The 21,796-nt window shown below is 53.3% G+C and overlaps 1 protein-coding gene and 1 long non-coding RNA gene across 7 annotated transcripts in view; one reads left to right on the forward strand and one right to left on the reverse strand.

The window, feature by feature from the left end:
- The window catches only part of LOC127664394 (core histone macro-H2A.1), a 59,702-nt gene extending 45,263 nt beyond the window's left edge, over positions 1-14,439 (forward strand). For 2 of the 4 annotated variants that reach the window (XM_052156338.1, XM_052156337.1), the window contains exons 6-9: positions 143-233; positions 4,295-4,384; positions 5,228-5,402; positions 13,814-14,439. In XM_052156338.1, the coding sequence (XP_052012298.1) occupies positions 143-233; positions 4,295-4,384; positions 5,228-5,402; positions 13,814-13,979 (522 nt within the window). In that variant the 3' untranslated portion in view covers positions 13,980-14,439. The remainder of the gene's footprint in view (positions 1-142; positions 234-4,294; positions 4,385-5,227; positions 5,403-13,813) is intronic. The other 2 variants (XM_052156336.1, XM_052156334.1) reach the window with 1 other exon arrangement.
- The window catches only part of LOC127664404 (uncharacterized), a 257,385-nt gene that overhangs the window by 6,395 nt on the left and 229,194 nt on the right, over positions 1-21,796 (reverse strand). Inside the window, exon 4 of one of the 3 annotated variants that reach the window (XR_007973202.1) lies at positions 5,397-5,484. The exons of the other annotated variants lie outside the window; for them this stretch is intronic. This is a non-coding gene — a long non-coding RNA (uncharacterized LOC127664404). Of the gene's footprint in view, positions 1-5,396; positions 5,485-21,796 lie in introns of those variants that run through there. 3 annotated transcript variants of the gene reach the window in all.

The following is a 21,796-nucleotide window of genomic DNA, read 5'->3' on the forward strand; positions in this document are numbered from 1 at the left end:
TGCGTGGACTGATTGCCCCTTGGGCTCATATGTTGGAATCGACCAGGTAGGCCAGCCCTGCCACTGGGGCCTTAGTAAATGTGCCTGTGCGTGGGTCTCTCCGGTCCAGCACAGTTGATGTCCATCTGTTTACCTGTTATAGTTGCAAGTTGTTCAGGCTGACATTGCCGCGATCGGCAGTGATGCTGTCGTTCACCCGACAAACACTGACTTCTACACCGGTGGTGAAGTAGGTAATACCGAGCTGGGTGCTGCCGAGTGTGTGTGTGCATGCTCAGTCGGCCGCGCAGACAGCTTGATCCTCTGACAGCTACGCAGGCTGCATTCATTTCACACTTCCAGCCGTCCTGACCGTCCTGGGACCTTCCCCCCTGGGTTGTAAACTGGAGAAGCAGGGCTGCCTGGCAGCCCTGTGCTTCATGCAGCGGCCCCTCGGGCATTTCTGGTTTGGAAACTGGCTCAGCAGCCACATGGTTCTTTCTCTGCCTCGTGAGGTGCGGCTTTGTTACAGACTGGGTTCCCCAAGGTGTCAGCTACAGGTGGGCGGGGGGGCCCCCACTACACCTGTGCGCAGGCTCTGTGCACCCAGCTGTCCCGTGTCAGAGGCCTGCCTGTCCATTCTTGGAAATGGCCTCCCAGTTCACACACATATGGGGGGGTACCTTTTCTAAATGTGGTCCACGCGTGAGGTTTCAGTCAGATTGGAGGTGTATATTTTATAAACTGTCCTTGGACAGCACTTGGGTTTCCCCTGGCATCTGGTGACCGCTGTGGGTCCAGGGCGTTCAGATGCTCTGTGGGTCTGAGGGATGCACAGGCAGGATGCCGAGTCCCGGAGTTGCAGATCCACTGTGTGATTTCAGTATTCAGTACTACCCTGAGAGGGGATATGTCACAAGGAGGCATTCCCTGGCTAGGAGGGACCTGAATCCTAGCCTCACTATCTACTGATTATTGGGCCTAGCTAAGACATGTAATTCCTCTATGCCTCAGTTTTTCTACTTTGTAATGAGGCTTGTGTGAAGAATAGGCAGTGCACCTTGGTGTCTAATCCTGGGCTATGTTGATATTGGCCTCACTGTTGGGTGTATCTGTGACTTGACATAGACGTGCTGGGCCTGAGCCGTGTTCCAGAAAGGATGATGACATTCCTAGCCAGCTCCCAATCCTGTACTCTTAGAGCATGAGGTGAGGATCCCACAGGAAGCCATCCCTGAGTCCTGTGCTCTAGGTAGGGTAGAGATCGCTTAGGACTAATGCCCAGTGTGGCTCAGTGTCACTGTCAGAGCCTGCTGTCACAGTTGCTTTGGACACTGTGATGTGGGCTGATGACTCCTGAGCATTTTGGATTTCAGACATGATGGGAAGTGGGCAGTTGCTAAGTGTCCTGTGCCAAAATGAAACCAGGCTGCAGGCAATTAAACCCCCTCCTAAGAAGGTAGCTTAAGGAAAGATGTTTCTTTTCTCAACTAAATAGAATTTGATGGGAAAGAAGTGAATATGTGAACAGCCGGGGCCTGCCCTATGCGCTGGGCATGACTGAGGCTCGGCCTTCAACCAGGGCAGTGACTGGAGACGGATCTGTGAAGCTCCCTGGGCAAAGTATCCTGATCAGACCCAGGGAGCTGCTGGCGGGTGAAAGGTTCCATTTAGCAGAGCTGGCCGTATGGGAAGAGAGAAGTTTTGAGACAGGATTATAGCCAGCTAGGGCATGAGCAAGCTGTGGCCCCCATAGAGAGCGCAGTCCTCCGCGGACTGGATAATGACAGTATTGACACCTTACCCTTCACACAGAGATTGCTATCTTTCGTGGCTCCTAAGCAGAGGCCGCAGAGTGGGACCAGGGACATACCCCACATCTGTGTCATGGCTAGAAACATCAGTAGGAGGACAGACTGCACCAGGTGGGAATCCAGTCTTCCAAAGCCCACCTCTGCTTTCTCTGCCCAGAGATCCAGTCCAAACTAGTACTGACCTCAGAGACCTGTACAACCCCAAAACAGTAACACTCCAGATTCACGGATGGCCTTGACTGGCTCCAGCTCCCACTCTGATGTGAGAGAAGGGACCGAGGAGGCTAGGGAGAACTGGCTGCACCTTGCATTTCGGTGTGAATTCCTGAGTCCTGACTGCTGGAAGAGGGATGCGAGTGCAGGAATGCCTAGCCCGGTGATTAACTCCGCCCATCAACAGTTCTTTCTAACAGTGAAATAGACCACAGGCTGAGCCTGACTTCTGCCCAAGCCTAAAGTTTGCTTAGGCTGTTTGGAACCCTGATACTTCTGCCTGCTTTCGAAGCATGAAATAATGTTCTTGTTCTCATGGGAGTAACACGTGTTTATGCTTGGGGGCGAATCAGCCGATTGCTTTCTGATTAACCCTGAAGTTGAGCCTAAAAAGCAAGAGCCGTATATTAAGAGTGTTGACAACACTGTTGAAAATGGGCCTGTTTCTTGTTAAAAAGTACACGTGTGTCTACATGAACATGTGCATACATATGTTGTGTGTAGGAGTCAAGTCCTGACTGGGTTGATCGCCTGCGACCTAGGGCTCAGTGTTTAAGTTTGAGAAATGCATTAAGTATATTTTTAGCTTGCAGCTTCACTTCTAATTAAAGCAATATTTAATTATAAGTAAAAATTTTATCTCAAGAGGGATTCAGTGATCGCTGTAAGTGCAGAACTGACTTTTTCGAATTGCCCAGTCATCACCTAAATAGATGTGACAGGGAATGTGAGCCACGGGCAGTAGCCGTTCCCTCTCAGATGGCTAAAGGGAAGATGAGATTAAAGAACTCGTGGGTGTGGACCCCACGCTCCTTCCCTCGGCTGTGTGGGTATTTCAAGTGAACCTCTATTGGGGTCTCACACCTGGGCCGTACCGATGTCTGAGGGCTGGAGTGGGGCCCCGAGGCCCAGAGCACCCCAAGACACACGGCACAGTCAGCTGCCACTCAGTGCTGGAGTTTGTACAAACCTTCAGTAGCAGCAGGTGAGAGCCTCTGCGAGTGACTTGGGGACACCTGGCCTAGAAAGCTCATGCTGCCATCAAGGACAGAGTCGTGCCAGGGCACGCAGAGCTGCGAGGACAGGACCCACTGCAGCACCCCACGGCCCAGGCCGAGGAGCCGCTTCTGGCAGGCCTGCTCTCCATGCTCACCCATGCTGTGGACCCTACAGAGGGTGGCTCTGTCCCCACCAGGAGCCCTGGCTCTGTCCTCTCCGTGACAGTGCCCAGAGGAAGCCTTTTGCTTCTAGACACTTCTCGGGGTTAGTTCACCTCTGAGGAATACGCATGCACATAAGACAGGTTTTGCAAAGACAGTTCTGACCCGGGCTGGTACATTCCAATAGACCCTGACCAACCCAGGCACACTTAGACTTTCCAAGATAAATGGTGAATCATAAGCGGAGTATTTCATCCTTTTTGAGGAAAAGGATTTTTAAAAATTCACAGAACTGAGGAACCAGAGCTTAAAGAAGAACAGAACCCTCTTCTGGCCGAATGTGACATGCTGCTGTTGTCACAACTGGACTGTGCGCAGCCCACGTGAGCTGTGGAGCCCTGAGTCCTCCAAGGTGCAGCTCAGCTCAGCTTTCATAGCATGTCTCCTGGTTTCAGAGAGGACTTTTAAAAACCAAGTCCTAAGCAGCCAGCCACCCTCCCTTTCCCAAGCTTTGTGCAATACCAGTTCATCTTTAAACTCTGCTTCTGATGTTCCTCTCCTTTCCCTAAAACAATTCTGAATCATGAATGTAATTAAGAGAATATTGTCTGAATCCATCTTTCTTTTTTTCTTTTATTTAATTCACATATGACACCAAAGCTGCAAAATAGGAACTAAGCATGTAGTGCTGGCCCAAAGGTGGCCAGACAGGAACACTTTCTCCTTGGCCTCCTTCCAGCAGTGCTGCCCGCTCTCAGACCTCCTTATTTGGGGCTTGTCCCCGAGGAACGAATGCTACCTGGTTCCTCATGCCCACGGAAACATACAGGCCAGGCACGTCTGCTGAGGACAGACGCCTCCTTCATATCTCAGCTATCCCCACCCAAATTACATCCAAAAAGGGGGCAGCAAAAGGAGCCTAAAAGAAGAGCACTGCCCAGTGGCCGCAGCAGTGGGAACCTTTCTAGGTTCTCTCCCTGACCAGCCAAAGCCTAGATCCTGTTTTGCAGTCTTATGAGACTATAGCTGCTCAGGCCATGTAAAGTCTGTAATCACGTGACATGCTGAGTGTCTGTGGCACACAGACAGGGTGGCGCTCTGACCCTGCCCTGCCCTGCCCTTGCCTAGGAAACACGCTGGAGAAGAAGGGTGGCAAGGAGTTTGTAGAAGCTGTTCTGGAACTTCGGAAAAAGAACGGGCCCTTGGAAGTAGCTGGAGGTAAGGCGGGAAGGGTGCTGTGCTCACCTGTGAGGCCTGCACACTGCTGGGGAGGAGCTGGGCCTTGGGGGTGTACAGCAGCCTTTGTCTGCCAGGTAGGAGCCCTGTGAGCTTGGCCACTCCCACTCGGAACACAGCCCACAAGCACGTGAACCTAGTGAGCACCACCTACAACTGTCTATGGTGCCGTCACCAGGGCGTCCCAGTGCCAAGGCTTTAATGACACCACTGGGGCAGGTTCTGACACTCAAGCGTCTTCCTGAAGCCATTCCTGTAGTGCACTGGCCCCAGCACTGCTCCCGGGATGGATGGGCAGTCTGCTGCTTACAGCTCGTGCATGTGACAGAGCTGAGGCCACGCCCTTAGAGAAGCAGACAGTCATGGAGATGTGCGGCTGAAACAGGCCCATCCTCCAAGAAAGGGAAGAGTTGCTCCCTAGAGATGCCGTCCTGTTTTGTCATCATGGGCAGGATCATGTCACACTGACAGGCTGCCTTGACTTGTGTACAGGGAGTCAGAGGTACTGGTCAGCGTGCAGTGGAGCCGTGTGTGAGGCCCTCTCCGTGCACCAGGTCAGCGTGCAGTGGAGCCGTGTGTGAGGCCCTCTCCGTGCACCGAGCTTCTGAAGCAGAGCTGCTCGCTCACATCCGTGCACAGCTCCTGGTTAGCAGCGAACCGAACGTCGCCGTCTTGGTGGGCAGATGCTTGAAGAGCAGCTCTAGCACTAGGGCAGGGCAGTCTCCCGTGGACGCAGGCCACAGAGGCGGCTAGGGGGCCGCTCTAGAGCAGAAGAGTAGGTGTGGGTTTGGGCTTTCGTGACTGTGCGTCTTCTTGTCTTTCCAGCTGCTGTAAGTGCAGGCCATGGCCTGCCTGCCAAGTTTGTGATCCACTGTAATAGTCCGGTCTGGGGTGCAGACAAATGTGAAGAACTTCTAGAAAAGACGGTGAAAAACTGCTTGGCTCTAGCTGATGACAGAAAGCTGAAATCTATCGCCTTCCCATCCATTGGCAGCGGCAGGTATGGGCACAGGGCTGCAGCCGCCATGTCAGCCGGGGTGCATTTCTGTCACTGATGCTGAGGCGTTCTCCAAGCTTTGCTTCTGTCACAAGCACAGGGTACAAAGATAAACAGTGGTGTGTGTGCCAGGGCTGCGGTCGGCTCAGCCATGAGCACCTCCCGCCCTTCCAGAGTTCCCAGCAGCCACCTCGAGTGCCTGACTGACAGCTGTCTGTGACTCAGGCTCCAGAGTAGCGTGCGCTTGTCCTTGGCAGGCAACAGACACAGACATATGTACATTTAAAATATCATTTAGAGAATATGGAGGGCCGATGAGAAGTCAGAAAGGCCTAAACCTTTGTGACAGCAGGTGCCACCACAGTCACCACGGGGTTGATGGACGGACGGTCGCGAAGGGTCACTAAGATTCAGGTGGGTTCAAGCCAGAGTGGGGATGCAGGGACAGTAAAAGAACCTTAGGGTGCCCTACAAATCTTTGCTCAAGGTCCTTGCTAAGCCAGGGTTTCTATTGCTGTGAAGAGTCCCCCCATGATCAAGGCAACTCTTATAAAGAAAAACATTTAGCTGGGGCTAGCTTAAAGTTGAGAGGTTCAGTCCATTATCATCATGGCGGGAACATGGCGGCAGGCAGGGCAGGCAGACATGGTGATAGATGGGGAGCTGAGAGGTCTGCATCTGAATAGGCAGGCGGCAGGAAGAGAGTGACCCTGGGCCTGGCTTGAGCATCTGAGACCTCAAAGCCCACCCTGCAGTGACACACTTCCTCCAGTCACTCCTCCCAAACCACCACAGTTTACTTCCTGGCTCCCACAGGCTTGTAGCCAGATCATAATACAGAGATACACTCAATCCAATGTCAAAAGTCTCCATAGTCTGTCCGTCTGAACCCTGTTTCAAAGTACAAAATCTCTTCTGAGACCCATGCATTCTTTTAACTGTAATCCCTTGTAAAAGCAAAATCAAAAGGTAGATCATATAATTCATATACGGCACAGGATATATATTACTATTCCAAACCGGAGCACAGGGAAGAAATACTGAGCAAGATCAAAAGCCAGCCGGGTAAACACCCAACCCTGCATCTCCATGTCTGATGCCAAAGTGTTTTCAGATCTCCAACTCCTCTCAGCTTTGTTGACTGTGACATACGTCTGGTTCCACTTCCTGTTAGCAGCAGGTGTCCCCACAGCTCTAGCATCTCCCAGGCCACCCAAGTTCCCATCACAGCTTCTCTAGACCTCCATGCAAGGACACTCCTGCCCCACGCCTGCCTCAGTGGCTTCCTCAGCCCTGGAGGGAAATTCCATAACCCCTTTCTTGTATCCTTGACTCTAAAGCCAGAACAACGTGGTCCAAGCTGCCAAGTTCTGCTGCTGCTGGGGCGGGACCAGTGGCCTCTTGTTCAAGTGTATTTTCACCAGCTTTCTGTTTTTTTGATGGTCTCCTTTACTTCTAAGCTTGGCTGTCCTAGAACTCCCTCTGTAGACCAGGCTGGCCTCAACCTCAGAGATCCGCCACCCTCTGCCTTCAGAGTACTGGGACTAAAGGTTGTGCGGCCGGGCCTGGCCATACATTTCTTTCATTCCTTTTCACGAGTTGGAAGCGTGGCTGGGAGGGGCTTTGCTCTGAGGTCACCGGTCCCTTTTTTCTACTTAGCATCGGGCTTGTCTTAATCTGTTTATACTTCCTGGTGTCCCTTTCTCCTCAGTGGACATTTTGTGTATACCCTTGCTCCTTTTCATTACAGAGTTGCATAAGCTGGCCAGTGGTAACCAAGCTGTGAAGTCAGTACTAGGCTGTCTGGAAATCTCTCCCAGACCATAACTCTTCAATTTAGCCCGAGGCTGATTTTTTTTGGGGGGGTGGAGAACAGGGGCAGAATCCAGCCTCATTCTTCACCAAAATATCACAAAATATCACAAGAACCATCTCTAAGCCATATACTAACATTCTTCTCCTCTGAAACTTCCTGATCTAGGCCCCCACACGTCAAGTCACCCTCAGCACCACGATCTTCCACACTCCTGCTAGGTGGCTCATTGAGCCCCACTTAGAGCACTTCACTGTTCTCTGATCCAGAATTCCCATTCTGCCAGCGAGAAGCCACACGCTCAGGCCAGTCACAGAAGTGCCCAGTCCTTGTGTCGACTCTATCTTAGCCAGGGTTTCTATTGCTGTGACCACGGCCTCACAAAGGAAAGCCTTTAACTAGGGCCGGCCTACAGTCCAGAGGTTTAGTCCATTATCGTCATGGGCAGCGTGGTGGCATGCAGGTGGACGTGGTGCTGGGGAGGGAGTTGGACATCTGGACTGGCAGGCAGCAAGAACATAGAGTGAGGCACTGGGCCTGGCTTGGGCTTCTGAAACCCTCCCCACATGACCCGTGCCTGTGGGCACCAGTTTGGCTCAGACTACAGTTGTCCTCAATCCCTTTTGCTTTTATTCCTTAGGAAGCTCTATCTCCCAGCCTGTGGCTGCAGGCAAACCTCATGTTGCTGAGGTCTGTATGCAGGGTGGGGCTGGCCATACCCCAGCTCCTTCCTGCCCATCACATGCCCTAGGTGGACTTAGGAGACCCCCCCCCACACACACACACAGACAGCACAGAGCAGTGTACTCCTGCAGCGGAGTGTAGCGGTCAGGCCGAGCCGTGGGCCACTCCAGACATGTTTGGGGCGACACTGAGCCCAGCTGAAGTCAGGTCCTGACTCCGTCATACACCAGCTGATCGACGGCCTAGAAACGAGCCTCGCTCTGAAAAGGCCACTGCCCTTCCTGGTGGCCGTTGTTGAAGGTGAGGTTCTTGTAGTGAGAGTGCTCTCAGCTCCACTGTGTAGTGGGCACTGCTGCCTCAGAGCACTGGAGATTACATCTTCTCGGCCACAGCTGAGAAGGCTCAACTGGGCTGAAGCTCTTGCTGTCAGCTCTGGCATCCCAAGAAGCCCTACCAATGTGTGTGTACTGGCCGGTGGCCTGTCCAGATGGGGCACCTGCCTTCCACTTGAGGTTTCTGTCCCTCCTTCATCCAAGGCAGGTCTGAGTAAGGGCAGGGAGTTCCAGGCTGTCCTATCAGGCAGTCTCTGCCCTATGGGCTAAAAGCAGCTCTTGCTAAACACTCCCGTCTTCTCACAAGAACTATGGAGGGCAGAGGTCCCTGCTCCCTTTTGGGCTGCACTAAGATTTCACACATTCAGACCCCACCGTGGTCAGGTCTCTGGCTGCTGCTGACCCTGTTTCTCTGGAGCCTTTTGCTGTTCCTGTGATGGCAGAGGGAGCTCATCCCTCCCAGGCCAGGAGCTGTGGAAGATTCTCTCACTCTTCACCCCCCCCCCCACACACACCCCCGAGCCCACAGTGTTGAACAGCTGGGGCTCTTTTGCCAGAGGTCCCTCTCTCCCGTGTTATTCACATATGTAGTCTTCCTTGCAACTCTGGATGAAAGACCGAAATTAGCCCAAGCATTGTAAGGACGCGTGCGTAGCCGGGCGTTCACACCCACTGCTTGCTCACACCTGCCAGCACACTCTGCAGGAGCTCAGGCGAGCTGGGAGTCCTGGCGAAGTGGCGTGCAGGTGTGGGTGGGTGGGTGACCACACATTTCCACTCTACCCCTTACCAACACTGTGCCTGGACCAGAAAGCTGTGTGTGATGGCTGATCTTTAAGACCAGCTCTGGGAAGACTGGAACAGGAGGATGGCTGCAACTTTGAGACCAGACTGGCTACAGCGTAAGACCCTGCCCTCTGTCATGAACACAAACAGTTGGATGTCCCCAGTGCCCCTTCCTTCTGCTGTGCAAGTATCTGCAAAGATGAGTGTCATAGAACTGGATATGGTCTGGGTGCTGGGGCTCCTCCCAAAGTAGATTCGAGACCATTTTTTAGCAGTGCTTCTGGATCAGAGCTCCTACCTCCCATAGGAGGTCTGTCTTCGGCATTACATTGCTGTGCTGTGTGACCTCTGGTAAATGAATCAGTCTCTCTGTTCTGGGCCTTCCTTAATAAGTGAGGCCGTGGGGGTCTACCCTTCTTCACAGATGGTTCTGAAGCTGGTTAATTAATGCTTTGGATGCACTTTGATCTGCCCTGATGAAAGGTGCTTCTGAAGAGCAGGGCCATAGGACCTTTATTGGAGGTAATAATTTCACGCTCTTTCATATGGCTATTGGGAAATTCTTAATTGAAGCATAAAAGTAATTCTCATAAAAGAACATCTGTTATTACAAACTTATTTACATTTTTCATGGAGTAAAAGTTTTTAAAAATAATCAGTGGGAAGCTTTTAAAGGGCGGAATGCCAAAGGCAGCACATGTGTCAGGCAGACCTCGTCCCTCATCAGTCCCTCAGCCCTGCAGACAGCTGCCCTCGCTCTCACGGGGACGAATGGGATTAGATCAGGCCTGCCAGTAAATCATGGGCTGAGGGGAACCAAGTGGCTTGTCTGTGGCAGCCAGTGTCTCTGAAGTCAGGGTGGAGCGGGAACACTTCCCCTGAGGGGCAGCATGCAGGGACGCACCAGTGTGGGCCTGGGAGTAAACCCACCAGACTTAGAGCTTGCACAGAAGGAAAACTATGCCTGCTTCTCCAACTCCGCTTATGGGCATTCACAGAGCCCCAGGCACCTCTAGACATTTCATCTCCACTGTCACCCAGTACTGAGGAGTGACCCTGCTAACTTCATTCCGAGGTCAGAGAGCCACTTTTAGAGGCTTGTAGGAGGCCACACAGCTCTTTGGCAGGCTGAGAGCTTGCCCCAGGGCGCCCGCCTGCCTCACCCATCCAGCTTGTTCTGTCGGGCGGGCAGGACGGGCTGCACGCTCCACATGCCCGGCGCTCAGACTTTCCACCTCCACTTTGCCTGAGCTACCAGGGCACACAGCAGCCCCTGGGCCCAGGTGTGGCTGTGGAAGAGGAGGGGCCAGAGCCCACCCTGAGACCTCTGGGCCTCAGCTGTGTGGAGGGCCTGGAGGGGAGGCTGCTCCCTGCTGCTGGCCTCTAGCACCCCTTCCAGCCCATGAACATCTCCTCGGACAGCCTCACATTGTCAGGCAGCCATTTTAGTGCCACAGAGAATGTGGGAAAACAGGAAAGGCTGGGGTAATGGGCACAGCACAGAGATCTAATCCTAGCAGAAGTGATCAGAGAGGAGGTGAGAGCCATGCCCCCACATTACCCAACGCTCTCCTCTCGGGTCTCCAGCTGGCCTGTTCCTCACACTGGCCCTTCCCCTCCCAGAGGTGATGAGGCTTGGGAAGACTGCAGACGGGGGGGGGGGGGGGGGGGGGGGGGGACTGGCGCCTGTCCCAGATGCAGCCCTTGTGAACCCAGCTTTCCATGTGCCCACCAGAGCCCCTGAGACCTCGTTCACTGCACTAGACTAGGAACATGGGCTCAGATGTGGAGAAAGGGCGGTCCAGACGCAGCAGGACTGACCCAAGGGAAGCTCACGACTTTAGTGTATGCACGACATGGCCAAGGCTGCTGGGACGGGGCAGCTGTGAACAAAAGCTTTCGGTGAGAGCTGGGGAGGAGCACAGATGGCTGCAGTGACATCACCCCCTCAACACAGCATACACTCAGGAGTTTCTGTTTGCACTTGAGGAAACCAGTACATCCTACACAAGGGCAGCTGGAACCTGAATCTAAACTCTAGAGCAGAAGCCCCAAGCCCTGAGTCTTTGATGTCCACTCAAGTTAGAGAAAATGGCAGAGGCCTGGCAAGACAGGAGTGGCATTCAGATGGGAACTGAGGCAGTGCCTGTACTGACTGCCAGTATCCGGGTCTGCAGCCCTCCATCACAGGTGGCCACCATACACTGGTTGGTAGCTCTCTGGCAAGCTGCGACGGGTATTGCTTACAATGCTCGCTGTGACACAATGCCAACAGTCACTCAATCCTAGCTGTCTGAGGGTCTGGGGTGTGTGATAGTCTACCACCTTTAGAGTGATCCTGGGGGTCTGATTATCTCTGGTGGGCCTGAGCCACACTCTGCTGCCTAATACACATTATCTTGTCCCACCTCTGACTTGACAGGGCTGGGGCAGAGCACAGACACAGAAGCCTGGGGCTTTCAGTGGCCCCGTCTCTCTGCCCTGGGGGGAAGGGCATGCACTCAGGTCACCCATGTGCTAAATGACTGGGTAGCCAAGGCATGGTGTGGATACAGCTGCCCTCACCTCTGGGGAGCAGGGATGGTGTGGGATGCCAGCATCCCCTACATCTACTTTGTCACCTGTGTGTCTAACTAGGGCGGCTAGGGGACCCTGCCCAGCAGCACAAGGAAAAGGCCCATCTTGCTTTCTGCTTCTCCTCAGGGCCTGCTAGGTTAGAGCGCAGCTCCCATTCACCCAGTAGCAGAAGGATGTGTGGAGGTGGGCGCTACCAGCATAAAACCTCCCACCCTCCCTTTCCCAGCCTCTGCACTCGTTCGGAGAGTCTAGATTATGGAGTCCTGACCCACTGCCTACACGCACACAGTGCAGAACACGGTTCCCAACAAGAGTGGCTAAAGGCCCGAGGGGCACAAGTTCAAGGGGCGGGGCCCAGCCAGGAATCAGAGACAGGCTGTCAGCACAGACCTCAGGCTCAGAATTAGCACACAGGAACCAACCTTCCCTGAGCAACAGTTACATATCCCTTTCCAGGGCCACAGCTGAACAGGCTAGGATTGACCCACGCATTCCATGCTCTTAAGGGAGAGAGAGACTGGGGCAATAACGTGTTGACATCACATCAGACACTTGTGTGTGCCGGGCCGAGCCAGGCACACCAGTGGGCTGATCACATGGGTGCACACCGCTGGGGCCAGGGAACTGCCATCGGCCTGCCTCGGCTCTGCTCAGGAGAAGCAGGTATGAAGTGAGGCAGGCAGGTGGAGTAGGGGCTGAACCTTCCCTTGCAGAGAACAGCTCCTCACACTTCTCAGAACCCATCTCTCCAGGTTCTGCCCACGGACTGAGGTCTGCCTGCCCCCGCAACTCTGTGTTCTCTGGGCCTGAGTGCAGGCTCCAGCAGGATACCCAGAGCTCCTTGTGGGCTGCACCACTGGAATGTGCCCCCTCCCACAGATTGATCTCCTCCAGCGGTTCCCACCAAGCCTGCCTTCTGTGCCAGCTCCTGGTGCCTCACTGTAGCCTGACTTCTGTCATTGTGCCTCTGCTGTCCTCCAGCTTAGCTAGACCACCAGGCTCATTCTGGGAAAAAACCAGACTGCCTGGAGCTCCGAGCCTGTATCACACCCCACAATGGCCCAAGAATGTTCAGCATTCCCAAAGCATGCGGGGCTGCCCAGATCTCCCAGGTGAGGGCAGGTCACAAGAGCATTTTTATGTGGTCCCCTGGGTGGGTCGGTGTCACGGGCACAGTGCAGAAGGCTGGGGATGCTGTGGACACATTGTCACCCTGCAGAGGACCAGCCAAAATGCCAGGCAGGCTAAGACCTGTAGACTGCAGTGAGCTGAGGCCAGCCTGTAATAGCTGCTCGTCCCAAGCACAGTTTACGTCCCCCAGGCCAGGCCACTCCTGCAGCATTGACCAGAACTGGCACACACGACCCATCCACGCTGAGCTTCCTGGGCCTGAGTTTACGTTCTGAGCCCCTTGTGTCATTGATTTTCACACATTAGTGACAGGATAGTGACTCAGACTTGAGTGATAACCTGAAGTCAGGGTTATCGATACTTGCCCCAGAATTCTGCTGCCCCGCCCTTTGCTGTAACACTAGCTAATACAGTTTGGAGATGGTCTCTGGACCTGCGCTCACAGACGCCTGGTGATTGCCTGTCTCGCCTCTTGTGAGTGCTGGATGGTTCCATCTGGAGGACCCACGGTAACGGTTTGGAATGAGTTGAGTTGAGCCTATTAAGCATGCAGCAAGTAGATGTGAGCACAGTAAGCAGAAAGACCAGGTTGTGTTATGCTTACAACATCAGCTGAAACCACCTCTGGAAGCCTGGTGGAGAGATGGAGGAGCAAATGTAAATGAACCGTAGCAAGCAGCTCACAGATATCAAATCAGTCAGCGGCGACCTGCCTGGGGAGCCCCGCCAGAGCGCTCTGCCTGGAGCTCAGAGCTCTGAGCGTGTCCAGGGAAGAGCTTGGCTTCTCGGCCCCAAGGCAGACATTTTCATACTGTGGGATAACAGGAACCCTGATGGTCATTGTCTTTCCCCTGGTGTCAGAGCCAGGCTACCTCTCGACAGGGAGGCTAAGGGGACACCTGAGATGAATGTGCTCTGAGACAAGGGAGATCATATTGTAGAGTCCATTCCCAAGTGCCAACAGTACATGGCGGTTCCCTAGGACAGCTTACCCTGCGAGGGCTTCCTTCACACCCGCCCCCTTGAGGGGAGACCTGAGGCAGGCTCACTGCAGATGCCCCACGTGTTGACCACTGCACTGTCTCCCACAGGAACGGGTTCCCGAAGCAGACGGCTGCCCAGCTCATTCTGAAGGCCATCTCCAGCTACTTTGTGTCCACTATGTCCTCCTCCATCAAAACTGTGTACTTCGTGCTTTTCGACAGCGAGAGCATAGGCATCTACGTCCAGGAGATGGCCAAGCTAGATGCCAACTAGGCGGGTGACCCTGGAGCCAGCACACGCCGTGTCCCCCACCTCCAACTGGAGAGAAAGAAAAAAGAAAAAAAATCCCCTCAGCTCTTACTGGGAGGTGGGACTCCTTTCCTCTTCAGTTCCGCTCACCTAGGGAAAATAAGGTTTTGGTTTCCGGTTTGATTGTTTTTGGCCTTCTAAAATGTTTTCTGTTAGCACTGATAGCCGGCATTGTCCTTGTTAAGCACTGCGTTCCAGACCGTGTCTGACTTAGTTAACCTAGGAGATTTTATAGTTTTACTTTAATGAAGTCCTGATTGACACAGAGCAGTGGAGAGGCCGTCCCTTCCCTGCGTCACAGCAGCAGGAAGCCCCATTTGTAATGTGCGTTGTGGTGCTTTACTGTACACCCAGTGGCGTTCTTTTTACTATAACGGTTTTTTTTCCCTCAGAAGAGAAATCATAAAATTTGCAAAAGACCTAACTTTTGTTTACTTTTTGTCTTAATGATAGATTTGAAAATGAAAAGTGTTAAAAAGACAACTGGATCTGTTGTCCTTATTATATTTGCAATTTGAAATTTGTGTGAATTGATTTAGTAAAACGTCAAACTGTTGAGACTGGCCATGTTTTGCATTACTGTGCCAGTGAACCCCAGGCTGGTTTCCCTAGGACACAGGTGCAGGCAGCTGGCACCCAGGAAGCTCCTGGAGAGGCCCTGTACCTCGGCAGGTAGGCCAGCCATGTGCTGACCCTAGGGGTGTGTAGAGAATTCACGTAGGAAGCTTCAAGTCTGCTGAGTGTGGTTGGGGTGTCAGTTGCATCTCACAGAGAATGCACCCAAAGCCACACCGATGGTAAGCGGCTGGTGCAGAGACCAAGGCCATGGGCTCTGGGTCCGAACCCTCCTGGCCCCTTCTGTCTCTGACATGTGGCTGGGTTCTGCAGATAAAACTCAAGCCACGAACCCTCTGCTGGTCTGCATTTGCCAAGCCCCCTACCGCCTTTACAGGAAGGTTCCTAGCAAAGATACTGTGTCCCTGCTGAGGTCCCAGGGTCTGCCACTCAAGGTGCCTTAGTGAAACAGACACACTCTGCTTTATGGGCACTTGTGATAGCATCTAAATTTGCCCAAAAGCACAGAAGCCTTCTCATATTTCTTTGGCAGGTGTCTGTCTAGAAGGGCAGGCAGAACCAGGAAGGAATATGAAGCGTCCTCCAGAGCGTGGACCTATGCGCAGCATCTCTCCTATGCCTGCTGTGGCAGACCATGCACCCTCTTAAAACATGTGTCTGCGTCCACTGGGAGGCAGGGGCTGGTGGAGCCCTGTGATTTCAAAGCCAGCCCGGGCCATACAAACTGTCTCAAAAACCAAACGGATTTCCTTTCAAAAAACAAACGGGGGAGTCCGATAAAGTCCAACCATGTCAGGACTCTGTCTTAGCAGTAGCCACAACCATTTCCAATTCAAACCTGAGCGATACCTTCCCAGATTCCACCTCCAGAACCTTTCATGATCAGATTGGCGCTAGGTATAGCTCGTCTCATCTCTCGATCAGAAAGGGGCTTCATTTGGCGTTGATTCCTCCAAGAGGGTGCACCTTAAAACAGGTGCATACCCGATCCCCAAGAGCACTGCTCCCACATGTAGCCCCCATGGGGGCACGAGGAGACACTACTGTTTGCTGGTGGTTTAGGCATTTGCTGTGCACCAGCCACTGTAGTGAGTACTTCACAGGCTTCCTTGTTATCACATAAAAAAACAGACCCCATTGTTAGCCCGTGAGCCAGCTGTTCAGTGACAAGATGCTGCCACCTGTGGGCAGAGCCTGATGCTGATCACTCTCACAGCCCACCTAGCCTTAGGCGGTCTAACAGGGAGACTGAGGCATCTCAGGCACCTACTGAAGTGTGTAGAAGGAAGCAAGGCTTAAATGGCTTCTTTGAGACTTGTGTTCCTTCACCTTAGAAACAATTCCAATCAAGCAACTGGAGGAGTTTTTGAAGACCCTCCACTAGATGTCGCCCAAAGGATTGGGAAGGGACTGGAGAAAAAAAGGGCAGCCAGTTTCTGCTCTTTCTTGGCAACAGCACAAAAGAATTCGTTGCAATTCTTGGGGCTTCTAAAAACCACCTAAATGGTTGTAAACTCTGAATATCTAGTACACGATGGTGCCTAGAGTCGCACCTGCAGGGAACCTCTCAAACCGCGCCTGCCTCCGCTCTGAAGACCGCTCGCGTTAGTAAAGCACGCCAAGCACTGTGAGTGCACACACGCCCGTGTCCTTCTGCAGCCACAAGCTGCTGGGTTAGTGCTGCAAATGCCGCACAACAGAGACCCATCTCCATCCCGGACCCAGGGCCGCAGACCCTGGGCTTCTACAGTGACCCCAGACGCATAGGAAGGACTTTGGTTTTTTTGTTTGTTTGTTTTGTTTTGTTTTTTGGGTTTTTTTTTTTTGTTTTGCTTTTTGTTTTTGGTATGAGTGCGGTATATGTGCACATGTGTGCCCTGCTCTACAGAATGTTTCCTGAAGACAGTCTAACCCTGGAGCTAGGCTGGCTACCAGCAAGCTAGCACGATCTGTCTGCCCCACCATGGGGCAGGTGGGATAGCCTCGTGAAGCCACACCTGCCGTTTTATTTTATTTTGTTTGTGGATGCTAGGAATTTGAACTCAGGCCCTAACATCTCCACAGCAAGCACTGAGCCATCTCTTCCCCTCCTCTGACCTGTCTCTGAAGAGCAACCCTTGCTCTGAGCAGCAGGGCTCCACCCCGAATAAGCCCATGGTTTTCTTAGTAGCTCCTCCCATGAGCCTTCAAATGACCTTTGGGATGCAACAGAGACCACAGCTCCAACTGGGACTGAGTTAACAGCAGCAGCTGCAGTTATCCCACCACACACACACACACACACACACACGCACACGCACACGCACACGCACACGCACACACTCTTCCCTGCTTCTCAGGGCAAGCCTTCAAGGATGGTAATGGATTTTACATGTAGGGAAACAGCTGAAGCATCCTCCTACGAGATCACATGGCTATAAAGGGATCTGGGATTCGAACCCAACCCCACATGACCGTGACTGTACAACCAGAGCTATCCCAGGACATACTTTGATAGCAGTCCAGTATTTTACACCGCCCTTGTCTGTCCACTGGCAGGACCTGGCTTGTCAGCCTGGGGGCCATAAGCAACCCCGCGCACAGAAGAAAATGTATACTGAAGGAGCTGGAGAGGGGCCCAGTGACTAAGAGCACTGGTGTTCTTCCAGAAGACCCAGGTTTCATTCCCAGCACCCAGTACGGTAGCTCAACTGTCCATAACTCCAGTTCCAGAGGATCTAACACCCTCCTGGCCTCTTTGGGTACCAGACACACGTGTGGTGCAGACAAAAATAACAGGCAGGCAAAAGCATCCACGTGTTTAAAAATAAGTCCTTTTTAAAAAATGTGTGTCTAAGCAAGCTTGACATAAATTTTACGAATGCTTCCTGGGACAGAGGCCTCTCTCTGATGGTTGGCCTGTCACACAGACAGGCCAGGCAGCTCCTCTGTCCAGGAATGGCTTGGAGAAGTGGAGGGCTTCTTGGGACATGTAACCTAGCGCTAGGCTTGGTAGGGAAGGTAGGGATCTTCTCAGACAAGGTGGGTGACAAGTGGAACATGGACAGCCCCCTCAGCTCGAGGCTGGGGGCACCCCGGGCCCTTTCACTGATGACCCAGGCCTCACCCCTACCCCCACTCATGGCAGCCAGTCCTTCCCACCCTCTGCACCCCACTGCCAGCGTTTGACATTCAGGGTCAGGTGCACAGTGGGTCACAGCTGCCGCCAGCCCTGACAGTGTATTAGCTTATACACTAAAGGTGGGAGGGGGAGAATTCCAGGAGCAACAATCTCCCTGCCTCACCCAAAACCGACACTGCTGGCTCCCAGGGCTCCTCTGCTCAGCCTTGCTCAAGAGGTAGGGCCCAGCAAGCCTGTCCATTCCTTGTTTGCCATTCAGGCTGCTTGGCTGTCACCCTGTGGTCCTGGGGGCAAAGCCTGGCCCATATTCCCATTAGCAACCATGGTGTTTAATTTTCCCCGAGGCACCGATGGATGTGGAACTTTATCTTAGAAGCTAGCCTTGGGGCCTCCTTGCAGGGGTGGGGGGTGGGGTGGTGGCAATCTGCCTGAAGGTTCTGAGGTAGGGGGAGGCTGGCGCCCCCTCCTCAATGAGAAGAAAGACATGCTCAATGGCTAGGGGCGAGGCCACCTTCTCTTGGGCTTTTCTTCTGTTTAGAACTTGACCTGTCATGTTTGCTTCTGGGGCCCCTCATATCAAAATCATATCACATGACCCTCCCAACAGGTGAGGCAATACACTGCTCATTAATCCCAGGGCCCTGACACCCCCTGCACTCCTGGCCAAGGCGTGTAAACAGACTGGCCTCTCCCTGACCCCTGGAAACCAACCCAGCAGGCGCTGTACCGGCAGACTCAGGAACGGTTGCAGAAACCTGGCTTCCCTCCTCAGAAGACACCTCCACAGCAGCTACCCCAGTAACTCCGTCCTGTGGCCACACGCATGCATGTGCACCCGCGTGGAGGCCCCAGAGCTTTCCGTTTGGTCAAAGACAGAATTGAGGGACATGCAAATAGCCGTCTTTAGAACATGAGAAGGAGACAGTGGAAGCTACCTCCTGCAAAAGTACAGGTGCTGAGGTGCCCTCCGTGACCTCTTTGCTCTGTGGAGTGACCACGGCTGTCTATAGATCTGCCGTCAGCATCCTACGAAGAACTGCCAACAGGTCTCCTGAAGACTCTGACCAGAGTCTCCTGGATTCCCTGGTCTAACGCAACCATGGCATCATGATGATTTCCATGCCCTTGATGTCAACCTGGATGTGTTCTAAGGTATACGCAGTGGGCACCATTTGTCCTGGCCAAGAGGTCTCCTTTTTGCCAGGTCTCCATTTTGCCTTCCTGAGCAAAACAGGGAGGCTGCCCCAGTGTCCAAGGTAAAAAGTCATTACCTTGGCTTCAGGTTCACACCTGTACTGTAGTGCAGGGAGGAACACACAGTACCAGAATGACGCTCTCCGAATCTTGTGCCTTAGCATCTGAAACCACAGTACTGAATGCAGTAGAAAGTAGCACAGCTTAGAACACACAGACAGAAAATGGGAAGCCGGTGTGCTTTGCTGGCAAGAGTCCTGTCTGGCCCTGAGCCCTTGGGAAGATGACTTTAATCTCAGCACCATCAGATGACATGTTGTCCCACCACCTTCCTCCAACATAGGTTTTAATGGACAAGAGCTCCATGGCCTTAAGACCCTAGCTGGTGGCACATCCCTGACTGACCGTCATGCCTCACTCAGGCCCTGATGAGATACTCTGGAACATTTGCCAGTGCACCGCTGCCCAGGCTGCCCAGGAAACTTAATATCTCTGCACTTCGAAACAGGGCTCCCTAAGCATAGGCGAATAAATTAGAGTCGAGTTCAAGTAGGCTCAGCTGTGGCAGATGGGCAAATTGATTTGCTTCCCACCTGGGAGATTAAATTCCACTGCCCCCCAAACCAGCAGCAGGGTAATGAGCTGTCAGTCAAACAGTGCAAGGCAAGGCCCCTCGCATAATTGAAACCCGGCAGCTCCTCATTAGGTCCCACAGAGGGTCTGGCTACAAGGTCTCACCTTGAGGGTCCTCTGGCTGCACACACTGGAAAAGAAACGCCACAGGGACAAGTGCCATGTGAACCTCAAGGGACTTCTGCCCACTCCAAGTCTTTGCACTGCGTCTGTCCTCTGTCCCTAAGAGTGCTCAAGAAATCAATGAGATGTGCAAGTCTGAGCGAAGAGAGGGTGCTGATGACGCCCCCGGCATTGCACCCGAGGGCCATGACTTCCGCCCCTTCACAGCTCTCTCCCGCCTCCTGGTGTGTCTCCCTCACCTCCCAAAGTATCCCCATCATCTCCTGGTCCCTTCCAGCACACAGAGCGCATGTACAGGCTGCCACTGAAGACATCACAGCGTCCCAGTAGACTCAGTGGCTATTTTATAGACTAAGTACTGCGACCCATGCAAGTCAGAGGCTGCCTTCCAGTGTCACCTGAGGCCTATGACAGAGAAAGGCTGGCTCTGCCCATATCTCACGCCACCAGCAGCTCTGCACCTGACCTGCCTCGCATGCCTTAGAGAGCCTACCCCAGGACTCAGGCTGCTGCCAACTCTACTCCTAAGTTGAAAACACCAGTGGCACAGGGTCATGGTTGTGCACTAGGGAACTGCACTGTGTGGACAGATGAGCCCGCAGACAGCATTCCATTCCATCTTCCTAACACACCATCCCTTATATTCCTGTCTCCTGGGTAACCTGTTTAGATCAGAGAGCTGAAATAATTTGCCCAGGCCACAGAGTAGGGACCTGGCTGTACTAGGATTCAAGGCAAGAATAAGTAATTCTACAATTAGCTATTATTTGTTCTGGGACGTGCCACCTTCCACTGACCCATTTTACAGATGAGGACAACTGAGAAAAGGCTGAGCCCATCTGAGGCTGCAGACCTAGTGAACGAAAGCACCTTGGCCTGCTCGCCCCGGGTGGAGACAGGACACTCCTGCAGAGCCCAGGCTGACAGGAACGGCTCCAGTGCTCTGCGGCTCCTCAGGTTGGGGGTCCTGGTGGAGGCTGTCCTGTAATTAGTAGACTCTTGTTAAGACCCAGTCGCGCCACACTTGGGCCAGCACTTGTTTTTGTTCCCATGCGGAGGCCCTCGCAGGAAGGCCAGGCCCATGTGCGCAGCCCCATAAATCCAGTCGGCGTCGCTCATTACAACGTTCCGCTTCAGGACTCCGCCAGCATCAGCCTGCGAGGGCTTCTCGGGCCATAGGGCCTCCCGGCAGCCGGGCCCAGCTCTCTGTGCTGCTCGCAGCCTCAGACATGAGCTCATCCGGCACGCAGCGTGTGAGGAAGTGGCCAGGCGGTACTCTGGAAACACGGGGACAATGTGCCTATTAAGACCTTTTCAGCTCCTGCCCCAGAGAACAGGACCACCCCACTCTGCACCCTGCCCAACTCAAGGTAGCGCTTTGAAAAGCGCCCAGGGGTGTGGCCTGTACTCCCGGCAAATGTCACAGAATGTCACCAAGACTCAGGGACAACACAGTGGCAGAGGACAGGGTTATCCTGACTCTCGGGGGCCTAGCAACTCAGCTGCTCAAAGCTACCATTTCCCTGGCTTCAGACAGGAAGCTCTTGGCCACCTTGGACACTCCTAGCCAGGGGACACTGCCATCAATGTGTGTCTCCTCACTGGGGAGCCTGTGAAGGTAGATGCACACAGAGGACACCTAAGTAAGCGCTATGGTGGCCTGAGGTCTCTAGCCTGTGTCCTGCCTTTCCTTCAGGGGAGGCCTGGCTGGCCTTCCATTTTGTGGAGCGTGAAGACTTAAGCCACCACCATATGATCTCGTGAAAAGTTACTTCTCCACTTCTGGAGGTTGGCACGGCGCTGGTCTTGGCCATGAAGAAAGAACTGCTTTTGTTGCTTTGGCACCACACTGGGCAGATGCTGTGTGCCAGGCTGCCTCACACCCAGACTAGCCGTGACCAGGCTTTGGGGACAGCTGCCTCACTCGTGGGGTTTACAATGGGCTGGTTAGGAGTCACCTTTATTGTATGAGGCTGAGGGGACTGAAGGCTTTGCCTCTCTTCTCCGTATGACACTGCAAGTGACTCAGAGCATCTAGACAATGTCAGGCCTCGAAAGAGCATTCTAGGACGGCATTGGCAAATCTGTCAGACCCTAATCGAATTAGTTAAATATAAACTAAATAAAATTCAGG

This window comes from Apodemus sylvaticus, chromosome 14 (genome assembly GCF_947179515.1).
Source record: "Apodemus sylvaticus chromosome 14, mApoSyl1.1, whole genome shotgun sequence".
In the NCBI taxonomy this organism is placed as follows: Eukaryota; Metazoa; Chordata; class Mammalia; order Rodentia; family Muridae; genus Apodemus; species Apodemus sylvaticus.